We start from the raw sequence: 23,231 nt of genomic DNA, 5'->3' as shown, positions 1-23,231 counted from the left end.
AGCACTCACGACCTCCACATCCGGCCATGTGTGAGACCTGCCATGAAGGGATGCTGATGTCTGGAGTTTTCTGTCCATTGAAACAACCTACATTTGCTCTCTTGGGCTCTTGCTATAAGACTTCGCTAACAGCAAAAGTTTTCCAAGACCTGGAAGAGGAGTGTGGCCTCGGCCAAGCTCTCAGCTTAGTAACGGACATTTCCAACCCAACTCAAAAGGTTTTGGAGACAGTCCCATCACTACCACTGGCAGAGACGGGGGATGCAGTGATCCAAGCTTAGGGGTGCTCCTGAGCCCCGGTTCCACTCCAGGCCAGAAGATGGTGCTGTTTACTCACTGGCGGCTGCTGTATTTGTATTCTCCAGCTTCACCCGGGGGTTTCTGTTTGGTTGACATTGGGCTATTTTGAAAGGTTATGGTGGTTTAATGTCAACTTGCCACAAATCAGAATTAACCGAGTAGGAAGCCTCACCTGAAGAATTCTGATTGCCTTAGTAATACCAGGAAGACCCAGCCCAGGTGTGGGTGGACCCTCTGAGAAACAGCCCAGATAAAAAGTGTCCACAGGAGAAGGAAAATTATTCTTTTGCCTACTTGGTCTTTCCTCTCGTCACCACGTTAATTTACCCCGCTGCTGCTACCTTCACGGGTACCAGAGCCCTCATTTCCAGGCTTCCATTATTGACTAAGAACCAGCGGCTCTCTGAGACCTAGGTTTTCAGTGTGAGAGCGGGACTGCTGAGGTGCCCAGCCTCAAGGCTTGAGCCGGTCAGTAAGCAGCTTTCTCCTATAGTCTCCGCTTGCATTCCTAACCTCAGGTTCCCACCTTGAGTTCCTGCCCTGATGATGGGCTGTAACCCCTAAGCCAAACAAACCCTGTCCTCACACAAGTTGCTTTTGGTCGCTGCTTCTCATAGCAACAGAGAAGCAAATATGGAGGAGGCAACTGATGGGCTGAGTCTCCTCTCGGGGGAACCTTGATTTCACTGACTTTTCGCTGTCCACTCATGACAGACAATCCTCTGCCACTGAGCTACACTCCATCCCACTGTCATTTTTTTTTCTTGACCATCATCACCACAGGCCTGGAAGCTATGTCCCTCCAACCACAGGCTGACACTTTTACAGGAAACTAACTTTCAGGGAGCCTCAAGCATAAACAGGCAGGCGGATCTCTGTGTGAGTTCTAGGCTTGCCTGGTCTATCTATCTATCTATCTATCTATCTATCTATCTATCTATCTATCTATATACACATACACACACACACACACACACACACACACACACATATATATATATATATATATGACTTGGGTACTGCAGAGATGGGAAGCATTTTAGAGCATTTACTGCTATTCCTGAGGACTTGAGTTCAATTTCCAGAGCCCACACTGGGCAGCTCACAGCTATCTGTAACTACAGCTCCAGAGCTTCTAATGTGTGTACACACACACAAATCAAAAATAGATACAGGGACTGGAGAGATGGCTCAGAGGTTAAGAGCACTGGCTGTTCTTCCAGACGTCCTGAGTTCAATTCCCAGCAACCACATGATGGCTCACAACCATCAGATCCATGTGATCTGATGCCCTCTTCTGGCATGCAGGTGTGCAGAACATTATGCACATAATAAATAAATAAATAAGGTTAAGAATCTTCCAAAGAACCCGGGGTTCAATTCCCAGCACCCACATGACAGCTCACAACTGTCTGTAACACCAATTCCAAGGGATCTGACACATTCACGATAATGCACACACGCACAAACACACACAGCATATGATTAAAGCTAGGCATGGTGCCACATGCCTTTAAACTCAGCACTTGGGAGGCAGAGGCATGTGGATCTCTGTGAGTTCAAGGACAGCCAGGGCTACACACGAAGAATCCCTATCTCAGAAAACAAAACAACAAAGCAAAAAACAAAAACAAAAAACATTATATGACTAGCCAGGCATGGTGACACATGAGCATGAGTGCTCCAAGTTCGAGCCAGGGCTGAGTAGCAAAACAGAACAGAAGTACTGAGCTATTTCCACCAGACAACTTTATGTATCTTTCTAAGGGGCTTACTCTCTTCCAGGTAAACACCCAAAGCAAACCCAACTCTCTCTCTCTCTCTCTCTCTCTTCTGAGACAGGGTTTCTCTGTGTAGCTCTGGCTGTCCTGGAACTCACCCTGTAGACCAAGCTAGTCTCAGATTCAGAGGTCTACCTACCTCTGCCTCCAGGAGCTGCGATTAAAGGTGTGCGCTACCACGGCCACCACCAGGCCAGCTAACTCACTTTCTAGATAAGAAAACTGAGGCCTGGATAAGTTCCCAGAACCTCTCAGCATTGTCTAGTTCCTCGTACCACGAAGCTCCCAGCTGTGGCTATGATTCAGAGTAGTGCCACGTGCAGAGACACAGAATGGAGACACGGATGTAAGCTGTGAGCTGGACAAGGTCTGGGAAAGTGGGGCTGGCTTCGGCCTCTTCCCTGGTGGCATAGTGAGGCCGAGACAGGGGCAAGCCAGGCCATCTCCTATAAAGCACAAGAGACATGCACGGCTGCCTTCCTTGAGTGTCTCAGCAAGTCCTTAGCTGGTCCAAGCCCGAGAGACCGGGAGATTGAGGAGGCTGAGGAGAAGGGAATGGGCTAGCAAGGTGGTGGGATTCCACAGAGAGCCGCGCTGCCTGAGTCTTCCCCGTATTCAGTATCCGTCCACCTGTTCCCTGTGTCCGGCTCGTACATCCTTCTTTCTGCATCTCTCTTGAGCCCAGGTGGGATGCAGCAGGTGATGTCAGAAGGAAGAGGGGAGAAGGGCTTGTGTAGGTCAGAGATGGAACTGGCAGCAGATTTCTGGGCATCCCCAGGCCAGATCCCTGAGCACAGACACGGAGGAGGACAGAGGCTTCGCTGGGGACACCAGCTGTTCCTAGCCCATAGGCTGTGAGCCTGTTGTCAGTGGCTCAGCCACCCGAAAAAGCTGCTATGCTCAGCAGTGCGGCAAACAGATTGGGGGAGGGGGAGGGGGCGGGGGAGTGTTCAGGCCAGCTGCCGGCTGGTGGCAGACACTGGGTGTACACAGGCTTCAATTCAACATCTCCACTTCTTTCCAATGAAGCGGAGGCATCCATTTCTGGAGCCCCCGGCCCGACATCTCAGGCTGTTCTCTATTGCGGCGGCTTAAAATACTGAGGGACACGGGGCGGGGCTGTAAAATGTCTGGGCCACCGGTTGCTCCATCTCCGGAGTGCGAAAGGGGCGGGTTGGCGCTGTATGACCCTCGGTAAACCATTTACCGTCTCTCATCTGTCAGAGGGGTCAGCGCTCTGTCACACCAGGTGTTCATGTGAACTCCTCTCTGAGGCAGGGCATGGCGCTGCGTGTCGTCTGTAATCTCACCTACTCCGGAGATGCGCCGAGGCTGGAGGATCAAGAGTCAGGACTGCCTGGATTACATAATTCTCTCTACAGCCTTCAGAGCCAGACACGTGTCTATCACCTGAAATCCCAGCACTTGGGAAGCTGAAGCAGGAAGATGACTGAGTTCAAAGCAAGACCCTCTTTTCAAAGCAAGATCCTGTTTTTGTTCTCGTTTTTTTGTTTTTGTTTTGTTTTAAGCCTTCAGACTGGGGGGGAGGGGAAAGGGTGAAGCTCTCTTCTAGTGCGAGGGCGAGGGACTCTAGGAGAGGGCTGCCCTTCTCCACCCTCAATCTCTGTTGCTTTCACTGGATGAAGGGGCTCAAAGGATGCTCAAGGAGTCCATAGCCTGGCCCTACCTAGCCTACCTAGCTCCGAAGGTGGAAGCGGGGACCCAAGCTCGGATGGAGGAGGGGGTACTCGTCTAAACAGGCAGATTCCCACCTTCTGCGGCCTGGCACCCCCGCAGCAGCCTCGGGCTCGCTTGCTCCCCACTGAGCCTATAAATAGCCCAGGACACGAGAGAGCCGAGAGAGTGACGCGGCCGGGCGGGCGCGGGAAGGCGGCCGCTTGGCTGGAGCAGGTGGGCGGCAGGCCCGGAGGGGCACGCGCGCTCCCCCCCCCCCCCGCACCGTCCCCTTGCCCTCACCACCCAACGCCGGGCTTCTGATGACGGCCGCAGCTGAGTCATCTCGAGGCTCCGGCGTCGGCCACTGTCCCCTCCACCACCTCCGAACCTGGGCCTTGGGGGCTGCCGGGGGAGGAGGATCTTGTGCCCTACGGCGGCCGAAGCAGGAGGGTCGGCGCCCGCCTCTGCGCGGTGGGTCCGCCCCCTGCGCGACTCAGGTGCGCGCGGAACCCAGACCTGACCTCGGGCCCCACCCACCTGCCTCGCCTGACTCCGTTTCCTCGCGTCCTTCACCCCTTCTCTCCGTGGCTCCCTCGCTAGCACATCCCACTCAGACGAGAGCCCCCTCTCAGAGGTCCGATGACCTCTCCAACCCTCAGCCCCAACCGGCAGCTCACTTTCTCTATCGCCATCAGATAACATAGAGAAAATAAGCTGAGACAAGAAACGTTTAATTATGGGCCTGGGGGCTCAGCGACGCCCCCAGGACCGTCATGCAGCCTCGTGTACACTGGGCATTGGGCCCACCCCGGGGATTTTGCTGGGGCGGGGGGGCCCTCATGGCAGCAAACAGGGCAGTGTGGCTTTAGTCCCCTTTCAGGGGGGAAAGTAGGGCAAGGTGTTGGGTAGGAAAATCTGTGTCCTCTCACTGTATGGAAGGCATGACTGTGGCCAGAACTGGGGGTGGCATTGGCTGACATGATCAGGGCACAGGGCACGAAAGGAGGCTCTGAGCTTGGAAGGAGGGGGAGTGGGGCTGGCACCAGAAAAAAATAAAAAAATAAAGATAAATAAATAAATAAATAAACAGCCTTTGAGGGAGAGGTTGTTTATCCTGCCCAGGAGGTCTAGGGGTTCCTAGACCATCGCTTGATCGTGGCCAAAAAGAAGTTTCCATATCCTTCCTCTGTCTCCCAAGGTATTCCTCCCAGGGATGGCTCTGTAGAGCCCAGTGAGAAAATAAGTTTGGTCCACCTGAGGACAGGGCCATTAGAGAGACCAGAACTCACAACCACAGACTCCCCTAGCTGGCTGCTTCCGGTGAGAGAGATTTCTGGAGCTTGATAGTGAAAAGTTTTGACCGAGCAGGGGCCCAGTGTCTTGTTCTCAGCTGGGTCTTTGTCACGGCTGGTCTTGGACAACGATTTCTAGCAGACAAAGGTCGGATGAGGCTGCCCTGTGGACATTGTCCTTGATGGACCAGTCTCCCACGTCATACCCCTTCCTTCCAGCCCTCAGCCCTCAGCCCTGCTCTGTCGCCCGCCAGGGGTTTCAAGTAATTGGAAAGATTCCTGAACTTTCCTGAGAAGTGAAGGGGTGACAGGTGATGAACTCGGGGTTCTCCCTAGGTCCTCAGCCCCAACTCAAACCAGAGGAGAGAGCCGAGGAACACCCCGAAAGGCCCTCTCACAAGGCCCCACTTGCAAAGGGGTGGATACACAGACCCGAGCAAAGGTTGTGGGCAGCGAGGGGTCAGGCATGCAAAGGCAGTTGAGCAGGTAAGGTCTCTGGAAGACAGCAGGCGACCCCCTAGGGTGGACTCACTGTGGCAGCCCAGCGAGGTGGTACTTGGGCATGGGGTGGGCCTACTTGTCGCTTCCTCCTTTCTTCCCAGTTTTGACTCCCTTCCCCAAGCTGCAGAAGATCACCCCATTCAGGGGACCCCACCCAAGAAATAAAACCTTCCTCGGTGCAGAAGGCTCCTAAGTGGGGGGTGGTGGGTGATGCTTAGGAGAGAGCCAGGGAGAGGAAGGGTGTGGCCAGGGTGCCGGCTTCCTTCTCAGGCCAGAAGCAAGGGCCAGGCACGGGCAGGGGCAGCATCTGGCCTCTCTTGGGTTCTGTCAGATTTCTGCCAGGGAGTCGGCTGGCACCAAGCCCCGCTTCTTGCCGCTGCTGACGCGGATGAAGCCATCAGCATCCTTGCTTCTGCCCACGCCTACACAGATCTGAGTGGAAACGGAGAGGGATGAGGCCTGGAATGACTATTGCTGGTGGCTACAAAGGACATGCCCCAGGGGAGGACTCGGCTGGTGTTTCTGGTGTGGAGAGAGCTGATGCAAGCAGGACCTTAGGAGGGATCAGCAGCAAGATCAGGACCCAGGGGACAGTAAGCAAGACGTAACCATGAAGGCTGAACTTGGGGATCAGTTAAAACAGTGCCCCATCCTAATCCCATGTCACAAAGAAGGTGGCAAAGGGTCAAAGGTTTGCCTGAGGTTACCCAGCAAGCCAGAGGGCATAGTCAGTGCTTAAACCCACCCAGGGGCACACTAAATCCTAGCACTAGGGAGGCAGAGGTGGACAGATATCTGTGAGTTCAAGGCCAGCCTGGCCTACAGCGTAAATTCCAGGCCAGCCAGGGCTACATAGCAAAACACTAAGAAAAACAAAAAGTGGGGGCTGAAGAGATGGCTCAGCGGTTAAGCCACAGCAGTTCTCAGCACGTGGGTGGAGACCGCTTTGGGGGTTGAATATTAGATATCCTGCATATCAAATATTTACATCATAATTCTTTTATTTGTTTGTTTGTTTGTTTGAGTCAGGGTAGCCTTGGCTGTCCTGGACTCACTTTGTAGACCAGGCTGTCCTTGAACTCAGAGAGATCAGTCTGCCTCTGCCTCCCTGAGTGCTGGGATTACAGGCGTGTGACACCATGCCTGGCTACATTATGATTCTTAACAGCGGTAAAATTACAGTTATGAAGTAGCAATAGAATAATTTTATGCCGGGGGGTCACCACAGAATGAGGAACTATAGTAAAGGGTCGCAGAATTAAGATGTTTGAGAACCAGTGGCCACTGTTCCAGAGGCCTTGGGTTCAAGTCCCACCACCCACATGGTGGCTCACAACCGTCTGTGACGCTAGTTTTAGGGCATCCAGCACCCTTTTCTGGCTTCTGGGGGCACCAGGCACACACACGGTGCACAGAAATACATGCAGGAAGAAAAAAAAAACCTACACATAAAAAAAAATATTAAAAATGAACAAACAGAAAATAACCAAGCTTCTAGATTCACAATTTAGGGCTGTTTTATTCCAGCTGCCTCCAGCATCAAGTGGCTACCAGCTCCAGACCCCAAGGAGGGCCTCACCATGCTAGCCCTTTGTTTGTTTTTGTGTTTGTTTCTTTGTTTGTTTTTGGAGACAAAAAAAAAAAAAAACTGTCTCAAAAACTGTCTCTGTGTAGCCTTGGCTGTCCTGGACTAACTTTGTAGACCAGGCTGGCCTTGAACTCACAGAGACCTGCTTGCCTCTGCCCCACAAATTCTGGATTAAAGCTGTGCACCACCACTGCCCGGCTGCTATACAGTCTTAAACTCAAGAGAATCCTCCTGCCTTAGCTAGGTTACAGGTATGTTCTGCTGTGTCCAGTTCATGTACTGCTGGGGATGGAACCCAGAGCTAGCACGCTACCAACTCAGCTACATCCTTAGCTCCAAGGTCTTCTCTTCTAAGCCACTCCCTCACTTGTACCGGGATTTCCGATCCTCCTTCAGGGCACTTGGCACCCTCACTCAGTATCTACCCCACACCTCAACCCCAGCAGGGCCCTGGCACCCACCTGGTTCTCCTTGAGGCTCATGTAGCCCTGTTCCTTGTTTCCAGAGAAGGGCTGACAGCAGCGCCAAACACTCTCCCCTGGCCTCACTCGCTGCACAAAGTTGGCTGGGAAGAAGCCAACCCGGTCGCCAATCTTGCCCTGGGGATGAGGTTGGCAGTGCTCCTAAGTACCAGCTTTCCTCCTTCCCTAGACCCAGTCCCTACCCAGGGCCAGTACCATCATCCTCCAGACCTTGGGCTCTCATTATTCCAGCCCTCAGCTGGTGGTGGCTTCTGGCCTCCCAAGGCCATACAGTGGACAGGGGGAGCTGATAACAAGGGACAGTGAAACTGATAACAAGACCCGGGGGTTGACCTGGGCAAGCCACTGGAGGAAGGGAGGTCTTTGAGGCCTGAAGGGAAGGTGGAGTACCTATCAGAGTCCTCCCCAGACCCCATCCTGCCAATCACCTTCCACCAGTCTTCATTCGAGTCATCCACTAGCATGATTCGATCTCCGGGCCTGGGAAAGAGAGAGCGGGGGCAGCATGTGGGCACCCAGGTGCCCTGCAGGCCCCTCTCAGCGGGGAGCGCATTCTCGCTGCCCTTAGAGGTCACTGAGACCACATCAGGCTCCCCGGAACAGCCCAGAACTGGGCAGGAGACATCACTGTGGGCAACCGCAGCCCTTCTGTGGGTGCAAGAAGAAAACTACCGATGGCCCCAATCACCCGGTGTTCCAAGGTCACTGGGGGTCAGGGGGGACGGGGGGGAGGGCTAGACCACAGGAAGGACTCACTGAAGAGCCAGGTCGTTGTTCTCCTGGGGCAGGAACTTGTAGAGAGCGACGTAGGAGTACATGGACCCCACATCCTTCCGCAGGGGGAGCTTTGGGGGCTGTAGGAAAAGTCCTGGGTCAGTGATGGTGGCCACCTCCTTGCTCCACCCATGGTCCCATTGCTGTGAGCGTGAGCGTGCCTGCCCTGGTGGTCTGTGAGGTAGGGCAGGGTGAATTTCTGATAAGTTATAGGGCTCCATGTGTATCTATCTCTCCAACCCTAGGTGGGGGGTCGGGCTGCTCTAGAGGAGGAAGACACCCTCTGTCTGCCCCATGTATCTGAGAACTGCCCGAGAGCAGGAGTGGAGCATGGAGAGCCCTCCCAACTTCCTTGCCTCTTTTTTTAAATATATAATTTTATTTTTATATTAATCACAGGTTATTTACTTTGTATCCCAGCCATAGCCCCCTCCCTCATTCCCTCCCAATCCCGCCTACCCTCCCTCATCTCCTCCCATGCCCCTCTCTAAGTCCACTGATAGGAGAGGTCCTCCTCCCCTTCCATCTGACCCTAGTTTATCAGGTCTCATCAGTACTGGTTGCAATGTCCTCCTCTGTGGCCTAACAAGGCTGTTCCTCCGGGGGGGGGGCGAGGGGGTGAGGTAGGGAGGTCAAAGAGCCCGCCACTGAGTTCATGTCAGAGACAGTACCTGTCCACGCCTCTTTTTGTTTGGTTGGGTTTTTTTTTTTTTTTTTTGGTTGTTTTGTTTTTTTGAGACAGGGTTTCTCTGTATAGCCTTGGCTGTCCTGGAGCTCAAGCTGTAGACCAGGCTGGCCTCGAACTCCCTTGAAAGTGCTGGGATTAAAGGCGTGTGACACCACCGCCCAGCTCCATGCCTCTTATCTCGACTGCAGCCTCTTCCTGGGGACTGGAAGAGGGTGTTACAGTCCTCCTCACCCTGGCCTGTGGACTCCAAGCTACGCAGGCTTACCTGCTGTCCGGGGCTCTTCTCCTCCGGTCCTGATCCTTCACTCTCAGCTGGAGCTGTGAATACTGGGACAGCAAGGTGAGGCCAGGGTGTGAAGCTTCAAGAAATGTTCCCCCCGCCCCCCGCACACACCCTCTTCTCGTGCCTGGGGCCTTCTCACTCTGGCTTACCACTGTCACTGGGCCCCTCTTCTGAGCTTCGGATGCTGCCTTCGCCATCTTCTGTTAGCTCATCACGCTCACTCTGGGGAGAGACAGGAGGAGGGTCAGCCCCTGGGCCCACAGTCATGCTCAGCTACCCTCCCTCTGGGGCTCCCCTTCTGTGCCCAGCATACCAGACTCTGGGTGGGGGACTCAGAGGTGCTGCTGAAGCTGGATCGGTTCATCAGTGCCAGGGAGGTGCCATAGCGCAGGGTCTCATAAACTGGGTCCACCTTCCCACTGGTTCCTGCTAAGCAACCGCCTTCAATGCCTGGCAGCCCGCTGCCAACCTGGATTCACCCTGAAGCTCCACCATGTGGGTCCCAGGGTTAGAACTCAGGTTACTGGATTTGGTGGCAAGTGCCTTTACCTGCTGAGCTAGCTTAACCCTAAGCTTAATTCTAGCCAGCTCAATTTAGTTAGTTAGTTTTTGTTTGTTTTCATTGGTGTTTGTTTTGCTTGTTTTTTGAGACAGGGTTTCTCTGTGTAGACTTGGCTGTCCTAGACTCGCTTTGTAGACCAGGCTGCTGGCCTTGAACTCATAGAGATCTGCCTGCTTCTGCCCCTCCCCCGCAGAGTGCTGGGATTACAGGCATGCACCCGGCTGTTACTTGGTTTTCAAAACAGTGTCTCACACAGCTCTAGACTCTCTATGTAGTAGCCCTGATGGCTTTGAATTCCTTTGTCCTCCTTCCTCTACCTTCTGAGTTGCTGACATGGAGCATCACACCCAACTCAATCTCACCTTCTTCGGTGCTGTCTCCCAGTGTCTGCCTCAAACTAAGTAGGTTCTCAATAAGTTGCTGGATGAGAGATGAATGAGCAAATGGATAACTGGAGCCTACATTCAGGACAAGAGCGTCCAGGGAAAGGAAGTGGGGAGTGCCAGGAATGGGCATTGCCAGTGTGACTCGGGCGTGGAACCGAGAAATGCGTGGATGTCTGAGAACAGGGGCCAGGGCATGTGGGGCACGTACCAGTAGGTGGGGACTCTTTGCTCGTGACGCAGGCTGGTGGCGGCTCATGCACCAGGAGTGGGGAGCTGAAGTTTCGTCGAAAGGAGGTGGACTGAGGCAAGAGAAGGCAGAGAGAGAATAGAGAGATATAGTGATGCAGGGAAAGCTTGACCCTGCCCGAGCCCAGCGCCGCCCTACAGGAGGAGCCAGCCTGGAGGAGTTCTTTCGAGAGTTCTGTCACATGACAGCGCTCACTCACCGTCTTGCCCGGGCATTGCTGGTGGGAGATCTCCTCGGAGCACCAGAGGTGAACACTGACCTTGCACGCCTTACATCGCAAGCCCTGCTTAGAGTTTCCTAGGAGCGATGTGGGTTCAGCGAGAGGAAATGGCCAAGAGAGGGAACAACAAAAGCCTGGCTAAGGGCGGGATGGCGGTGGGGCATGCCTGAGTTCAAGGCCAGCCCGCTCAATAGAGTGAGTCCCAGGTCAGCCATGGCTACACAGAGAAACCCTGTGTGGCCTGGTGGCAGAGGGCAAGGGGAAAAGGCAAGGTGCTTAATAGTTTTGTGCTGGGCTTCGGGGCCTGGCACCTCTACCTCCTACAGCGAAGGTGTCAGCAGCAGCCAAACCAGCACGTAGGTGAGCTTGGAGCCACCGTGGGTACAACCACCACTCATGACTCTGTTGTTCTTGCCCAGACTTGGCAATATAGAATCCAAGGACTAATGCGCGCTAGGCAAGCGCTCTAGCAACGGTCTGATGCCCAGCCCCCACCGGACACTCATTTGTCACCCGACATAGTGACCCTGCGTTGCAGGATTCCACTGTTAGGTGGTTGCATGGCTTGTTCCCGGACGCTCACCAGCCCTTGCCTGCCCCAGGGGCCCAGGCACCCACCTACGATGAGCTGGTGGCACAGCTCACAGGGGCTGGCTCTCTTGAAGACGTGTTCCTGGAAGCTGTGCAGCCTCACTGGTTTGAGTGGCGCCAAGGGGCGAGGGACCGGGCAGGGGGAGGGGGTCGGGGTGGGCAGACCCCTGTCTGTGGAGGCAGGTGGTGGAGAAGGAGGAGGCAGCGGGGTGGGCGGAGTCAGCAGCACCTCTGTTGGGCACTTCAGCTCAGAGCCTGAGCGAAGGAAGAAGTTCTCCACACTCTTACTTCGAAGGATGGTTTTGAGGGAGAGGGAGCGCTTAAATCGCTGGAGCTGGGAAGAGAAGGAGTGAGGCATGAGTGCAAGGCTGGACGGCTGACCAGTGAAGGCTTCCTGGGTAGCTCGTGGAGGGAGGAGGAGAGCTGAGGCCCACAGCCAACAGAAAGAACTGCCGGAGACCCCCTGCTCCAATCATCCAGCTTTCCAGAATCCATGGGAACTGGATTTTATGAGAGTTCTAGCTAGGCAGGCACACGCTTAGAAGTGGTGGAGCGTATGGAAAGCCAAGTGGCCAAGAAGTGGTTGCTGGTCTCCTCCAGCCAGTTAAGGTTGACCCAGTGAAGCCAGCACCCCCACCCCATCTTTATTTTATTTTATTTTATTTTATTTTTAAAATCTAGACTTTTGGCCGAATGTGGTGGCATACTTCTGTAATGCCAGCACTCAAGGAATGGAGACAGGAGGATCAGGAGTTTGGAGCCAATGTGGGCAACAAAGCAAGATCATGTCTCCAACGAACAATAAAACTAGACTTTTGCAGGGTGTTAAGGAGCATGCGTTTAATCTCAGCACTCAGGAGGCAGAGGCAAATGGATCTCTGTTGATTCAAGGCCAGCCAGGGCTAAATAGTGAAACCCTGTCTCAATATAAAACAGAAAAGAAAACTAGGTTTTCTTCTTCTTCTTCCTCCTCCTCCTCCTCCTCCTCCTCCTCCTCCTCCTCCTCCTCCTCCTCCTCCTCCTCTTCTTCTTCTCCTCCTCCTCCTCCTCCTCCTCCTCCTCCTCCTTCTCCTCCTCCTCATCCTCCTTCTTCTTTTTCTTTTTCTTCCTCTTCTTCTTCCTCCTCCTCCTCTTCTTCATTTCTTCTTCTTCTTCTTGATACAATGGACAATGGCTCATGTGTTTCAGACTGGCTTCAAACTCTAAGTAACTAAGGAAGATGACTGTGAACTTCTGATCCTCCTGCCTCTACCTAAGTGCTGGAATCACAGACACACACTCTGCTTTACTCAGAGCTGGAGATCAAACTGAGGGCTTTGCAGGTGAGAGGCAAACACTCCATCAACTGAGCTATAACCTTAGCCTCCTAAATTAGACTCATGGGAAGGTGGATAGAAATGATTTTAAAGTACTTCCTTTTTGTTCTTCACAAAAATTTTGTATACTTTTATTTTCTGAACTCCCCCCCATCCCTATGCCCCGGCATGTGCACCCCAACAGTAAATCTTGGAAAAATCCTATACAAATGTTCAGTGAGTTCCATGACTCTTTTTAAGGCACACCTTAGCGCTTCATGCTGCTGCTGTACCAATTATTTGGGAGGTGTAGCTCGGTTGGTAGAGTCCTTGCCTGGCATGCACATAGTTCTGGATTTAATCCACAGCATTAAGTAAAACTGGACCTGGTGGCCCAGGAGGCTTAGAGGTTTAAGGTCATCTTTGACTGCACAGTGAGTTTGAGGCCAGACTGGGCTATGTGAGGGTGAGACCCTATCTTATTTGGAGAAGAAGCTTAAAAAAAATAAAAAAAGTCAGGGTACCAACACTTGAAGGCAGACAGTTAAGACTGATTGGGATGAGGCCAGTCGGATGCTGTCACATAGAGAGATCCCTGTCACAAACAAATAAAGAAAACACAGCCACCTCTGGGGCCATATGAAACACACAGGGGAAGGAGTGGGGTGGAGAATTAGCTCAGTGGTTAAGAAATTTGTTGTTGTTGTTGTTTTTTAATGTAGTTATTTTTATGAGTGCTCTATCTGCATGTACATCTGCATGGCAGAAGAGGGCATCATATCACATCATAGATGGTTGTGAGCTAGCATGTAGTTGCTGGGAATTGAACTCAGGACTTCTGGAAGCACAGACTGTGTTCTTAACCCCTGAGCCATCTCTCCACCCCATATACTTGCTGTTCTTGAGGAGGACCTGGATTTGATTCCTAGCACTCACATGGCAACTCACTGTTACACCAGAGCCACGAGACACAGCGCCCTCTGCTGGCCTCCCTGGGTCCCAGGCATGGTGCACAGATACAGTGAAGGCCAGCCACTCACAGAAAACACACCAGGTTTGGAATTAGAGGGTAGAGAGAGGAGGATCAGAGGTTCAGGGTCATCATCCTTGGCAACATAGAGTTTGAAGCCCCATGCAGCCAGCTCATCACCATAATTATCTTGTCTTAGTTCAAAGTCTGGTTCAGGGCCCCGATCCAGATCCCAGAGCTGTGACCTGTGACCTTGCTAAGAAACCTTTCCTGTGGCTGGAAGAGATCCCAGCACCCATGGAGGATGGTGGCTCTCAATCCCCGTAACTCCAGCTCCAGGGGGCTCCATGCCTTCTTCTGGACTCTATGAGCTCCTGAACTCCCATATACGTACCCACGCACATACTCATGATTTAAAAAAAAAAAAAATCCGATCTTAAAGAAAAGAAACCAGTCCTGGATCCCCGGGAGATTGTCCAATACCCTTGTTCCCTTGGGGACCATCTCTGGCAGGTAGGTAGGCCCTGCAGGCCAGAAGAGAACACCAGATATCATTCTGGATGGTTGTGAGCCACCATGTGGTTGCCAGGAATTGAACTCAGGATCTTTAGGAACATCAGCCAATGCTCTTAACCTCTGAGCCATCTCCTCAGCCCCCTGTGCCTGGGAGCTTTGATGTTCATATCCTGTTCTCTGCCTTCCACGCTTCCAGAGGCCTTCCTTGTGAGAAGAGCCTTTCCCACTGAAGCTCTTCAGTAGACCCATTTCTTCCTCTGGTGCTTCCTGGCCCTGCCCTAGGACAGAGCTGCATCACCTCAGGTTCCTCTGGTCAACTTCTAGCCCCTTCTGAGACTGAGCGAGGCAGAAGCCCTGTCACCTCCAGTCCTCAAAGGTCCCGACATACAGTACTCAGTCACTGTGTCCCTGCCGAATACATTACCGACTTCTGTGGAGCCAGGACCAGTTCTGCTAGGAGGCTGGAATTCTCTGCACTCCTCGATCAAACGCACCCTGTCTGAGTCTGTGCCCAGCAAGGTACCTATCGCAGCCTTGCCACTCCTTCTTCCTGTGGAGCCAAGTGCTCCCTCATTTCGCTTATGTTTAAATATTTGAGAGAACTCTTGAGTTTTGTTCTTGTAAAGTATCTATTACACCCGAAAGAAGTTTTGTTTTTATAGTTGTTATCTGTCTGTTTTCTTCTTCTGTTTGTTTGTTTGAGACAGGGTTTCTCTGTGTAGCGTTGCCTTATTCCTGCCCACTCCTTTCCACCAGCAATAAGAAAGGGGGGCCTAGGCCTGGCTCCAGGCAGGCCGTCTTGGCCAGGGTTCCCAGCTGGCATGCCAGGCGGCCTGTGCGCTGTGGCTGTCTGCCTAGCACCTGTGTATGCCAAAGGGATGAAAGTAGTGGCCCCTGCAGCCTTCCAGAGGCCAGCAGGCAGCAAAATGGAGGGAGAAGCAGAGGGGGTGTTTGGGCACAAGAGCAGCTCTGTTGTGCCAGCTGGGAGGCCAGAGCCCTCGGGTTTCTGGCACACTGAGTTGTTCATCTCCTTCCAAGCGCAGCTTTCTGGACAGCACTGTGGGCCTCTTTGTGCAGCTACGAGAAGCGAGGCCTGGGGCCCTAGATGCCTGTGCTCAGGAGCAGAGGTGGCGAGCCAGGAGGACAATGAATAACTACCCAGGCTATGCATACCTGCCCAGGTCAGGTGGTGGCTGCCAGTCTCAAACAGGGCTGTAGGGCTTCGATGGGGCCCAGGAGAAAAATGGATACTGTTGCCACCCTTCCTGTCCCCATTTCCAGCCACCAATGTTCTGCTCAGGGACCTCAGGCACAGAGCACACAGGAGGGGATAGGCCAGAATTGCCTTTCCCCCAATAGGGTTTCTCTGTGTAGCCTTGGCTGTCCTGTAGACCAGGCTGGCCTTGGAGAGATCCACCTGCCGCTGCTCTCAGAGCACTGGGATTATGAGCCACCACCAGGCCCAGCCAAAACTAACTTGTTATCTGAGTGTAAATCACTTTTCTTCTTTTCTCCCAGCCTCCCCACCCCCAAGAAGGAGGCGGCCACACCGGGTGCTCTCTGGGTCCAAACAGATCAGTCAGCCAGAAATGTGGCTTCATAAAGCATCTCAGCATGAGGGTCCTGGATCTGGGCTAGCACCTGACACACCCTCCCCCTGCATCCAGCGCTACCCTCTGGGGGGAACTGTCACTGTCCCATGGTTCAGATGAGGGGTGAAGCTTAAAGGACTTTAATCACTCCCACTCTGGGTCCTCAGCAGGCAAGTAGCAGGGTCAGGACCTGAACAGGCGGCTCTGGCTGCTCAGATCAAATAACCAGGAGTAGATTACTGTCGGGGCCCTCCCCTCCCTCCTCTGATCCATGGACCGGAAACACTGAGCACTTAAACCAGTCCCCAGCCCAGCCCATGGCTTTGCTCTGGCCACATTGTCTCTGAGTGCATGGCTCTTGGTCACCTCTTGTGATGGCAAGCACACTCCCTCGTGGGACGACAGCCACTCCATCTTTGGGCAATTGCAGTTGCTAGGAAGCGCTTCCCTACATAGTGCTGAAACCTGCCTCCCTGTGACTTCTGCCCCCACTACCCTCATGGCTCTGGCTGGGCTCCTCTAGCCACGGCAGACATTCCAATGTGTGAAGGCATCATTCACGTCCCCCTTCCCGAGGCCATTACTTCCAGGGCAATCCCTGTAAATCTGAGTCCCTTCCCACAAGTCTGGCCTGTGCCCTTTATTGGTATACCCCCTCCCAGGGATTTGGTGCCAACCGCCACCTCTTCAAGGGTGCCAGAGGTGTCCGGAACACAGTGTTCCCCAGCCTCAGGGAAGCCTCCACTCTGCCTGCTGATTTTCTAACTCATGCCCGTGCCCCAGACCCCGGGGAGGCAGAGAAGAGGGGAAGAATGGAATTGCCACCGAGGGCGACCGGCGGTCGTCAAGGGCTTTGGCCAGAGGTCAGGGTGGAACATGGCTGTCAAGTGGCTGCCTGCTCATCCCAGAGACGTCACTTTGGTGACTCTGCCAGGCCAGGTGTTCCAACTTCTTAGACTCCTGGTCTCTGCAGTTGTCCCCACCACTTTACATTTATTTACTTGTGTGTGTGTGTGTGTGTGTGTGTGTGTACATGTATGTGTGTATGATCATGAGCCTTCCATGGCACACGCGTGGAGGTCAGAGGACCACTCGTGGGAGTCGGTTTTCTCTTTCCGCTACCATGTTGGTGGGTTCTGGGGATTGAACTCAGGTCGCCGGGATGTGGCGGATTGAATAAAAACGGCCCCACAGACCCATGAGGAGCAGCATTACTGAAGGTATAGCTGTCTTGGAGAAAGCGTGTCGTGGGGGTGGGGTGGGGTGGGAGGAGTGTTTGAGTTTTGAGGCCTCGGCAGCTCGAGCCAGGCTCAGCGTCTCTCTTCCCGCCACCAGCCGCTCCAGCACGCTCAGCCACTTCTCCAGCACCCTGTCAGCCTGCACACAGCCACCCTGCTTCTCCCGGACTAAACTGACCCTGGAAGCCAGCCCCTATTCAAGGTCTTCCTGGCTGCCTGGTGGTGAACACCTGTAACCCAAGCACTCCTGGAGGCAGAGGCAGGTGGAGCTCTGTGAGTTCAAGGCCAGCCGGGTCTACAAAGGGAGTCCAGGACCGCCAGGGCTTGTTACACAGAGAAACGCTGTTTCAAACAAAACAAAACAAAACAAAGTTTTCCTTTAGGAGAGTTGCGGGGGGGTCAGGTGTCTTCCGGCAATAGAACAGCAGCTGAGACACTGGTAAGCATCTCACCAATCTTCACCAGCTGTCTCCGTGCCTTCGCTGCAGGGATCCATTTCTGGCACGCATTTTAGTAAGCTGTTTCGCTTGGGTCCAGTTCCCTCCCAGTGTACCTGCAGACTGTCTGGCGTGCGGCCCAGGCCTCCGGGTCTGTTGGAGCTGCCTCTCGGAGCAGGAGCCCCATCTGCCAGTGTCCTCTTCCCTAGAAGCTCCCCGGAGGCTCCTTTTTGTCCTCAGTTTCCCATCCCATCCCGAAACAGTACTAGGCAGCTGGCTGTGGGTGGTGTCAGATGTGACAAGAGATGACTCAGATGGCAAAGCAGGCATGGTCGGGTCTTCCAGGATGACACCAAAGAAGGTGATAAGCAATATTATGGGATGACTGAGAATCCTAAGAGGAAGTGGACCTCCCTCGCAGACTGTGGAGACCCTGCCGCAGACTAAACAGGAAGCTGGGTTCAGGCTGGCGGAAAATGCCTCGGGGCACCAAACTGGTGACTAAGAATAGACCGGTGGCTCCTGGGCACCCGGCCTCTTGTTGAACCAGCCTCACATTGAGTTGGGTGGGCAGCACCTTCTCCATCTTTCCTCCCATGGAATCTAGAGGCACAAGCTTCTTCTGTGAGGGCCTGAAAGAGGCTGACAGAAGCCCTGAGTTCTCTCCCCGACTGCCTACCTCTGCTCTGCAGAGTGGCCCCATGACACGACCCCCTCCCCCAGTCCTGCCTGTGTGGTCATTCCAGAGTCCTCCTGAAGGACAAAAGGGGCCAAGGCTGGGGGCTCCAATGGCCTGGCACAGAGGGAGTCAGCTGTGCAATCCCCTCCTCTCCTCCTCCAGGCCTTCTGTGCTCAGACCCAGAGCAGATGACATTGGAGGGTCCTTGGATGGGAGGAGGGAGATACAGCCCTGCCAGGGTCTGGCCCCCCTCCCCACACAGCTGAGCTTGCAGCCTGCGGGATTGCTGAGGCAGCACCATTCCAGGCTCCTGCCTGCCTTGGTGAGCGCCTAAGGAGGGGCGGGAGCAGACAGGTTCTCCTATGGCAGGAGGCAGGAGCCTCTTCAGTCTCTGGAGAAACAGCAGTGGGGCTAGATCTAGCCACACAGGGTAACAACAGGGCGGAGGAGGAGGCTGGGGGACTAGAACTCAGGGTGAGGCCCAGCTCCCAAGATCCTCCTGCCCTGTCACAGATGACCCAAGCAACATCCTCCCGTTTCATTCCCTTCCAGGAAAGATTTGGAACCGTAAGACCAGGAAGCCAGAGTCTCAGTTTTAGAAGGAAGCAGAAGGCCAGGTGTGCACTGTTGGGCGGGAGGGACCCAGCTACGGTGGCTCACAGCTGTGATTTTAGCTCTGGGGGAAGTAGAGGAGAATGGCCAAAAGTTTGAGGCCAGCCAGGGGTACTTGGCAAGACATCAAAAAGCCAAGAGACTCGGACACGGAGAGCAGCAGGGTCCCCAAGCGCAGGCACGGGGTGGGGGTAGCGGGGTAGTTTCCGGTCAGACCGTGCTAACCCTGTTCAACTCCCTGCGCTCACTGCGGTGATGAGCTTGACCTTGAATTAACCTCCTATTCTGGGGGGTCGTCAGGATGGACTGAGAAGGAAGATGATCCGTGGGAAGCGCTAGGTAGAAGCTTGTGACCCCAACGTGCCCAGGACGCCACCCATCTCTAGTGCTCTCCAGGTCGTAGGACCAGGATGGTAACAAACACCAGAGCAGAGCCGAAGGGAGAGAGAAAGGGGGAAGTCTTGGCCTGAGGTCTAGGATGGGGAAAGGGCTCCTTCCCACCGGGTTCTCTCCCCCCATTCCCAGGCGCTCGCTTCCCACAGAACTTCACGAGCACCTAGAAGTTGGGGAAGGGGGTAGACCCACAGGGGTGGGAGGTGGAAATGTGAGCGTCAGCCTCCCCCACCCCTCTCAGTGCCCGCAGCTTGGGCTCCGCCTGCCTTCACGGGGAGAATAATTTATTCATTGTGACTCCCGCAAGAGTAACAATCATACATAATTAGGGTTAATTATGACATTCATTAATTACGATGACTTCTTCTTTTGATCCTGCCCTCTCTCTCCTCCCCTCTCCTGGCTCTCCAGAACCGCAACGCTCCGCCACCGACGGCCCCGCGCGCTGCCGCAGCCCCCGGAGCCGGCTCGGAAGCTGCGCACCGGGGGGCCGCGGCCTTTGGGGGAGCCCAGCCTAGCGGGTGGGCGAGGTGCGTGCCCAGGCTGCCGGGGGGGGGGGGGTGTCGGAGAGGGACGCCGGAGACACCCAGAGAGGCACGTAGGGAAACGGCGAGAGACGCTCGCCCAGAGACAGGGGACGGTCGTGGAGGGGAATTCAGAGGGACGGGAGCCGGGGAGCCGCAGACCGCGGATCTGGAGGCCACGAAGGGGTGCGCCCCGCACGCACACACGCGCGCGTACACCGGCTACACACAGCCACACACGCCCTGCGCCTCCGCCGCGCCGATTCCCTCCAACAAAGCCGAGTTACAACCGCCCGGCGGGGGGGGGGGGGGGGGGCGGGAGGGGCGGGGGGAGCCGAAGCGCCTCGCTCGCTCGCTTGCTCGCTCGTTCTGGTGGGTCGCGGCGGGGTGATCTGCCCCTGGGGTCCCCCTCGTCCCGAGCGAGCCCTCCTCTCCTCCCTCCCGGGCAAGGCGCACGCAGCCTTAGGAGTCACGCGGGGGGGGGGCTCCGGTTCAGCTTCCGTGACCCCGAAGGGACCCAGCCACTGTGAGCAACGCTCCAAGTCAGGGGTGCCCGGGCGGGGCCGGGCCTCGAGACACCCCCCCCCAACACACACCCCGACTTACCTTGGTCTCCTGGAGGGCGGAGACGGTCTCCGGAGGGGTATGGGTGGCCGCGTCATCGGGTTCGTTCTCCTTCTCACTCATTTCGGTCATGGTTGGGATGGAAAGGGAGAGAGGGCGCGCGGAGACCCGACGGCAGGCCCGCCCCGGGGCAGGCTGTGGGTAGCGGGAGTCTCTTTGGGACTCTCAAGCCTTTCTCCAGTGGCTTCCTTCCAGGGACCCCCGGAGAAACCTTCCCGGGCACAGCCGCCCCCCTAACCCCAGGCACCGGAGGAGAAAGTTGTTGGGGTGGCGGGGGAGAGGGACGAGCCGGGGTGTGAGGACCCAGGGTCCGCAGAGGATGCTGCGCTCCGCGAGACGAGGAGGAGGAGGAGGAGGAGGAGGGAAGCGGGGTTGCGCGGAGGAGCAGAGCGAGGGAGCCACGGAGCTGTCCGAGTCCGGCCGGCTCCGCCGTCCTCTGCGCCCGCCCCCCATCTCCCTCCTCCTCCTCCCCCCGCCGGCCCCAGCCCTGCACCCGGCGGCCCCTCCGCCCAGTCCTAGCCTCCCAACTTTGATTTAGGAGGTCGCCTGGTCCCTCCCCCTTCCCTCCGCCGCGCCCCCGCGCAGCTCTGCGAATCAAGGCTCTCAGCTATTGGCTGCGGCGGTGGCTAGGAGGACCAGCGGGGTGGAGTCTTGGGGGGCTCGACGAGATGGGGAGGGGTTCGGAGGGTAAAGGAGTGGAGGGGTAGTTTTACACTGAAGAAAAAAACAAAACAAAACAAAACGAGATGGCTGGGGGTGTGGATGTGCAAAATTGAAGGAGGTCTGGGACGGCGAGAGGAGCGTCTGGAAATACCAATGATTTGGGGCTGCAGCAAAACAGCCCAGAAGACGATCAAGCCACAGCGTTCCGACCGTGCACGCGGGAAGATGCCGCACCTCGGCGGAAAAAGAGCCGTTTACCCCCACTAACTCGACGTCTTTCTAGGGTCTCACCGAGTACACACATCACTCCCAGACTGATCGGCGCTCCCTGAAGCGGAGAGCCAGGCCGGTCTGTGTGTGTTTATGATCCACACGCTCGCGTGTCTGAGACGGTACGTGTGTGGCACATGAGTGGCGTGTGTGTGTGTGTGTGTGTGTGTGTGTGTGTGTGTGTGACCTCGGGACAGCCAGAGGTCAACTTTGGGTGTCATTCCCCAGGCCCTGACTCGGACCTCACACTGTAAGCTGGTTCAGCTAGACTGGCTGGCCTTGGAGTCCCGGAAATCCTCTGCCTTCCCGGTGCTGTGGGTTTGGCCTTTTTAACTAGATGCTGGACGTTAAAGTCAGGCCCTTATGTTTGAATGGCAGGTAGTTCACCCTCTGAACTCTCTCCGCATCTTCTCGTCTCAGCCTCCCTAATGTTGGGGTTATGGACTGAAGACACCTTAATGGGCCCAAACTAAAGCCGAACCAGGGGTGGTGGTGCATGCCTATAGTACCAGCAATTGGGAGCCATATTGCCAAGAGGAAGGCATATCTCTGTGAGTTCAAGGCCAGTCTCTATAGTAAGTTCAGACCAGCCAAGGTTATATAGTGAGACCCTGTCTCAAAAGAAAAATAAAAAATAAAAATAAAACTTAACTCGAACCAAATGAAAAGCCAAGGCAGAAGTCCTTCCATGTGGCTGGAGAGTCGGGAAACCCTGCTCCTCCATCTTCCTGTCTGGACTTCAGCAGGGGTGGGCCTCCATACTCATCCAGGAAGTTCACAAACCTCCCTAAGATGGGCCCTTCTGCAGGGCACGGGGACAGCAGGCCTGTAACCCCAGCAATCTGGGAGGCAGAGGCAGGCAGATCGCTGGCCAGCCTGAGTCTACAGAGTGAGTCCCAGGACAGCCAGGGCTACACAGAGAAACCCTGTCTCAAACAGACAAACGAACAAATAAAAACAAAAACAAAACGATGGGCCCTTCTCAAATCCTGCAGCTGGAGTTTGGTCAAGCAGAGGCTGGTCTGAACGTGCTTCTTCTAACGCATGGCCATAAACCGGGACCTCTTCTCCCACACCCTTTGGCACCCCTGTTTTCCACACCCTCCTGGCCCCGAGTTTCACGTCATCTCCTGGCCTGACCGAGGATGAGCTGATGGAGGGACTTCGAGCTCATGCATGCCGCTGTCTCTGCTGCTGGTGGTGGCTTTCAGGGGCCCAGGTGATGAGAGCGCCTAGCTCCCCGTGAGGCCTGAAGGGCAGAGTGGCTATCCTCTCAAGGATGAGGTCACCCTTGGAGCGCTGCTCAGGTTACTGTGTCCAGGAATAGAGACTCGTTTGCAGGAGCAGAGCGAGGGCAGGTGTGCGGCTTCTTGGTTGTTGGGGGGAGAGCTTGGTCCCTCCCCCTCCAGCTCTGGACTCCAGCAGCTGCAGGAGTCCTTTGGCTCCTGGCTCTCCTGAAAGGAGGCAACGGTAGATCCTGAACTCAGCCCTCTGTCTCCCCAGAGGAACACTCACTCTCAGCCTTTGAAGACCCTCCTGCCCCTCTGACAGTGTACCCCACTGCTCACTCAGCTTCCCTTCCCTGGCAGTTTAGCCGTCAATGCTCAGGACACCCTGAGGGTCATCAGGCTCACGGTGGTGCATAGCTGTAACCCCAGCTATCCGGGAAGCTGAGGAAAAAGACAGTACCCCTCCAAGGCCTGCCTGCATTAAAGAGAGAGTTTAAGGCCCGCCTCAGCCATTTATCAAGAAGCTTTTTATTCCTCAATGAGAACTGAAAACTAGGAATGGGCTGTTTGTCGGCAGAAGACTTGCACAAGGCTCAGAACTCGTTCCCCAGCACCACAAGATGCGAACGCGTCTCCTGTTTTAGAATAAACAGAGGTCTCTTCTGTCCCTGGAGACTTCTGGGGTGAGGTAACCCAGTTTCTTCATAAGAGCCGGGATTTGGGGGTTCATATATATGTGTGTGTGTGTGTGTGTGTATACATATATACATACACATACTTATCCACACATACATACACACAAACACATACACATCTA

General features: G+C 54.9%; 1 protein-coding gene across 2 annotated transcripts; it reads right to left on the bottom strand.

Annotated features, from left to right (window-relative positions):
- Window positions 1–4,468: 4,468 nt before the first annotated feature.
- On the bottom strand, window positions 4,469–20,815 carry Stac2 (SH3 and cysteine rich domain 2). 2 transcript variants are annotated; one of them, XM_021646820.2, is made up of 11 exons: window positions 20,235–20,815; window positions 11,400–11,706; window positions 10,761–10,858; window positions 10,523–10,613; window positions 9,680–9,795; window positions 9,516–9,588; window positions 9,349–9,410; window positions 8,378–8,475; window positions 8,050–8,101; window positions 7,601–7,738; window positions 4,469–5,983 (listed from the first exon to the last, which is right to left on the bottom strand). In XM_021646820.2, the coding sequence occupies exons 1-11, from the start codon at window positions 20,322–20,324 to the stop codon at window positions 5,879–5,881; spliced, it is 1,230 nt and encodes a 409-aa protein (XP_021502495.1). In that variant the 5' UTR covers window positions 20,325–20,815; the 3' UTR covers window positions 4,469–5,878. The 2 variants fall into 2 exon arrangements, with proteins under 2 accessions (XP_021502495.1, XP_021502497.1); XM_021646822.2 differs by having other exon boundaries at window positions 9,680–9,792; window positions 20,235–20,813.
- Window positions 20,816–23,231: the final 2,416 nt, after the last annotated feature.

The sequence above is a fragment of the Meriones unguiculatus genome, chromosome 7, assembly GCF_030254825.1.
Source record: "Meriones unguiculatus strain TT.TT164.6M chromosome 7, Bangor_MerUng_6.1, whole genome shotgun sequence".
In the NCBI taxonomy this organism is placed as follows: Eukaryota; Metazoa; Chordata; class Mammalia; order Rodentia; family Muridae; genus Meriones; species Meriones unguiculatus.
This window is presented reverse-complemented; position numbering and strand designations above follow the sequence as displayed.

Excerpts from the sequence above, each read along its gene's own strand:
- Stac2 (XM_021646820.2), bottom strand. The coding sequence starts at position 20,324 with ATGACCGAAATGAGTGAGAAGGAGAACGAACCCGATGACGCGGCCACC. Across the intron at positions 10,859-11,399 it reads GTGCCACCAGCTCATCGTAG|GAAACTCTAAGCAGGGCTTG; the intron begins GTGGGTGCCTGG and ends CATCGCTCCTAG. Across the intron at positions 5,984-7,600 it reads TGAGCCTCAAGGAGAACCAG|ATCTGTGTAGGCGTGGGCAG; the intron begins GTGGGTGCCAGG and ends GTTTCCACTCAG.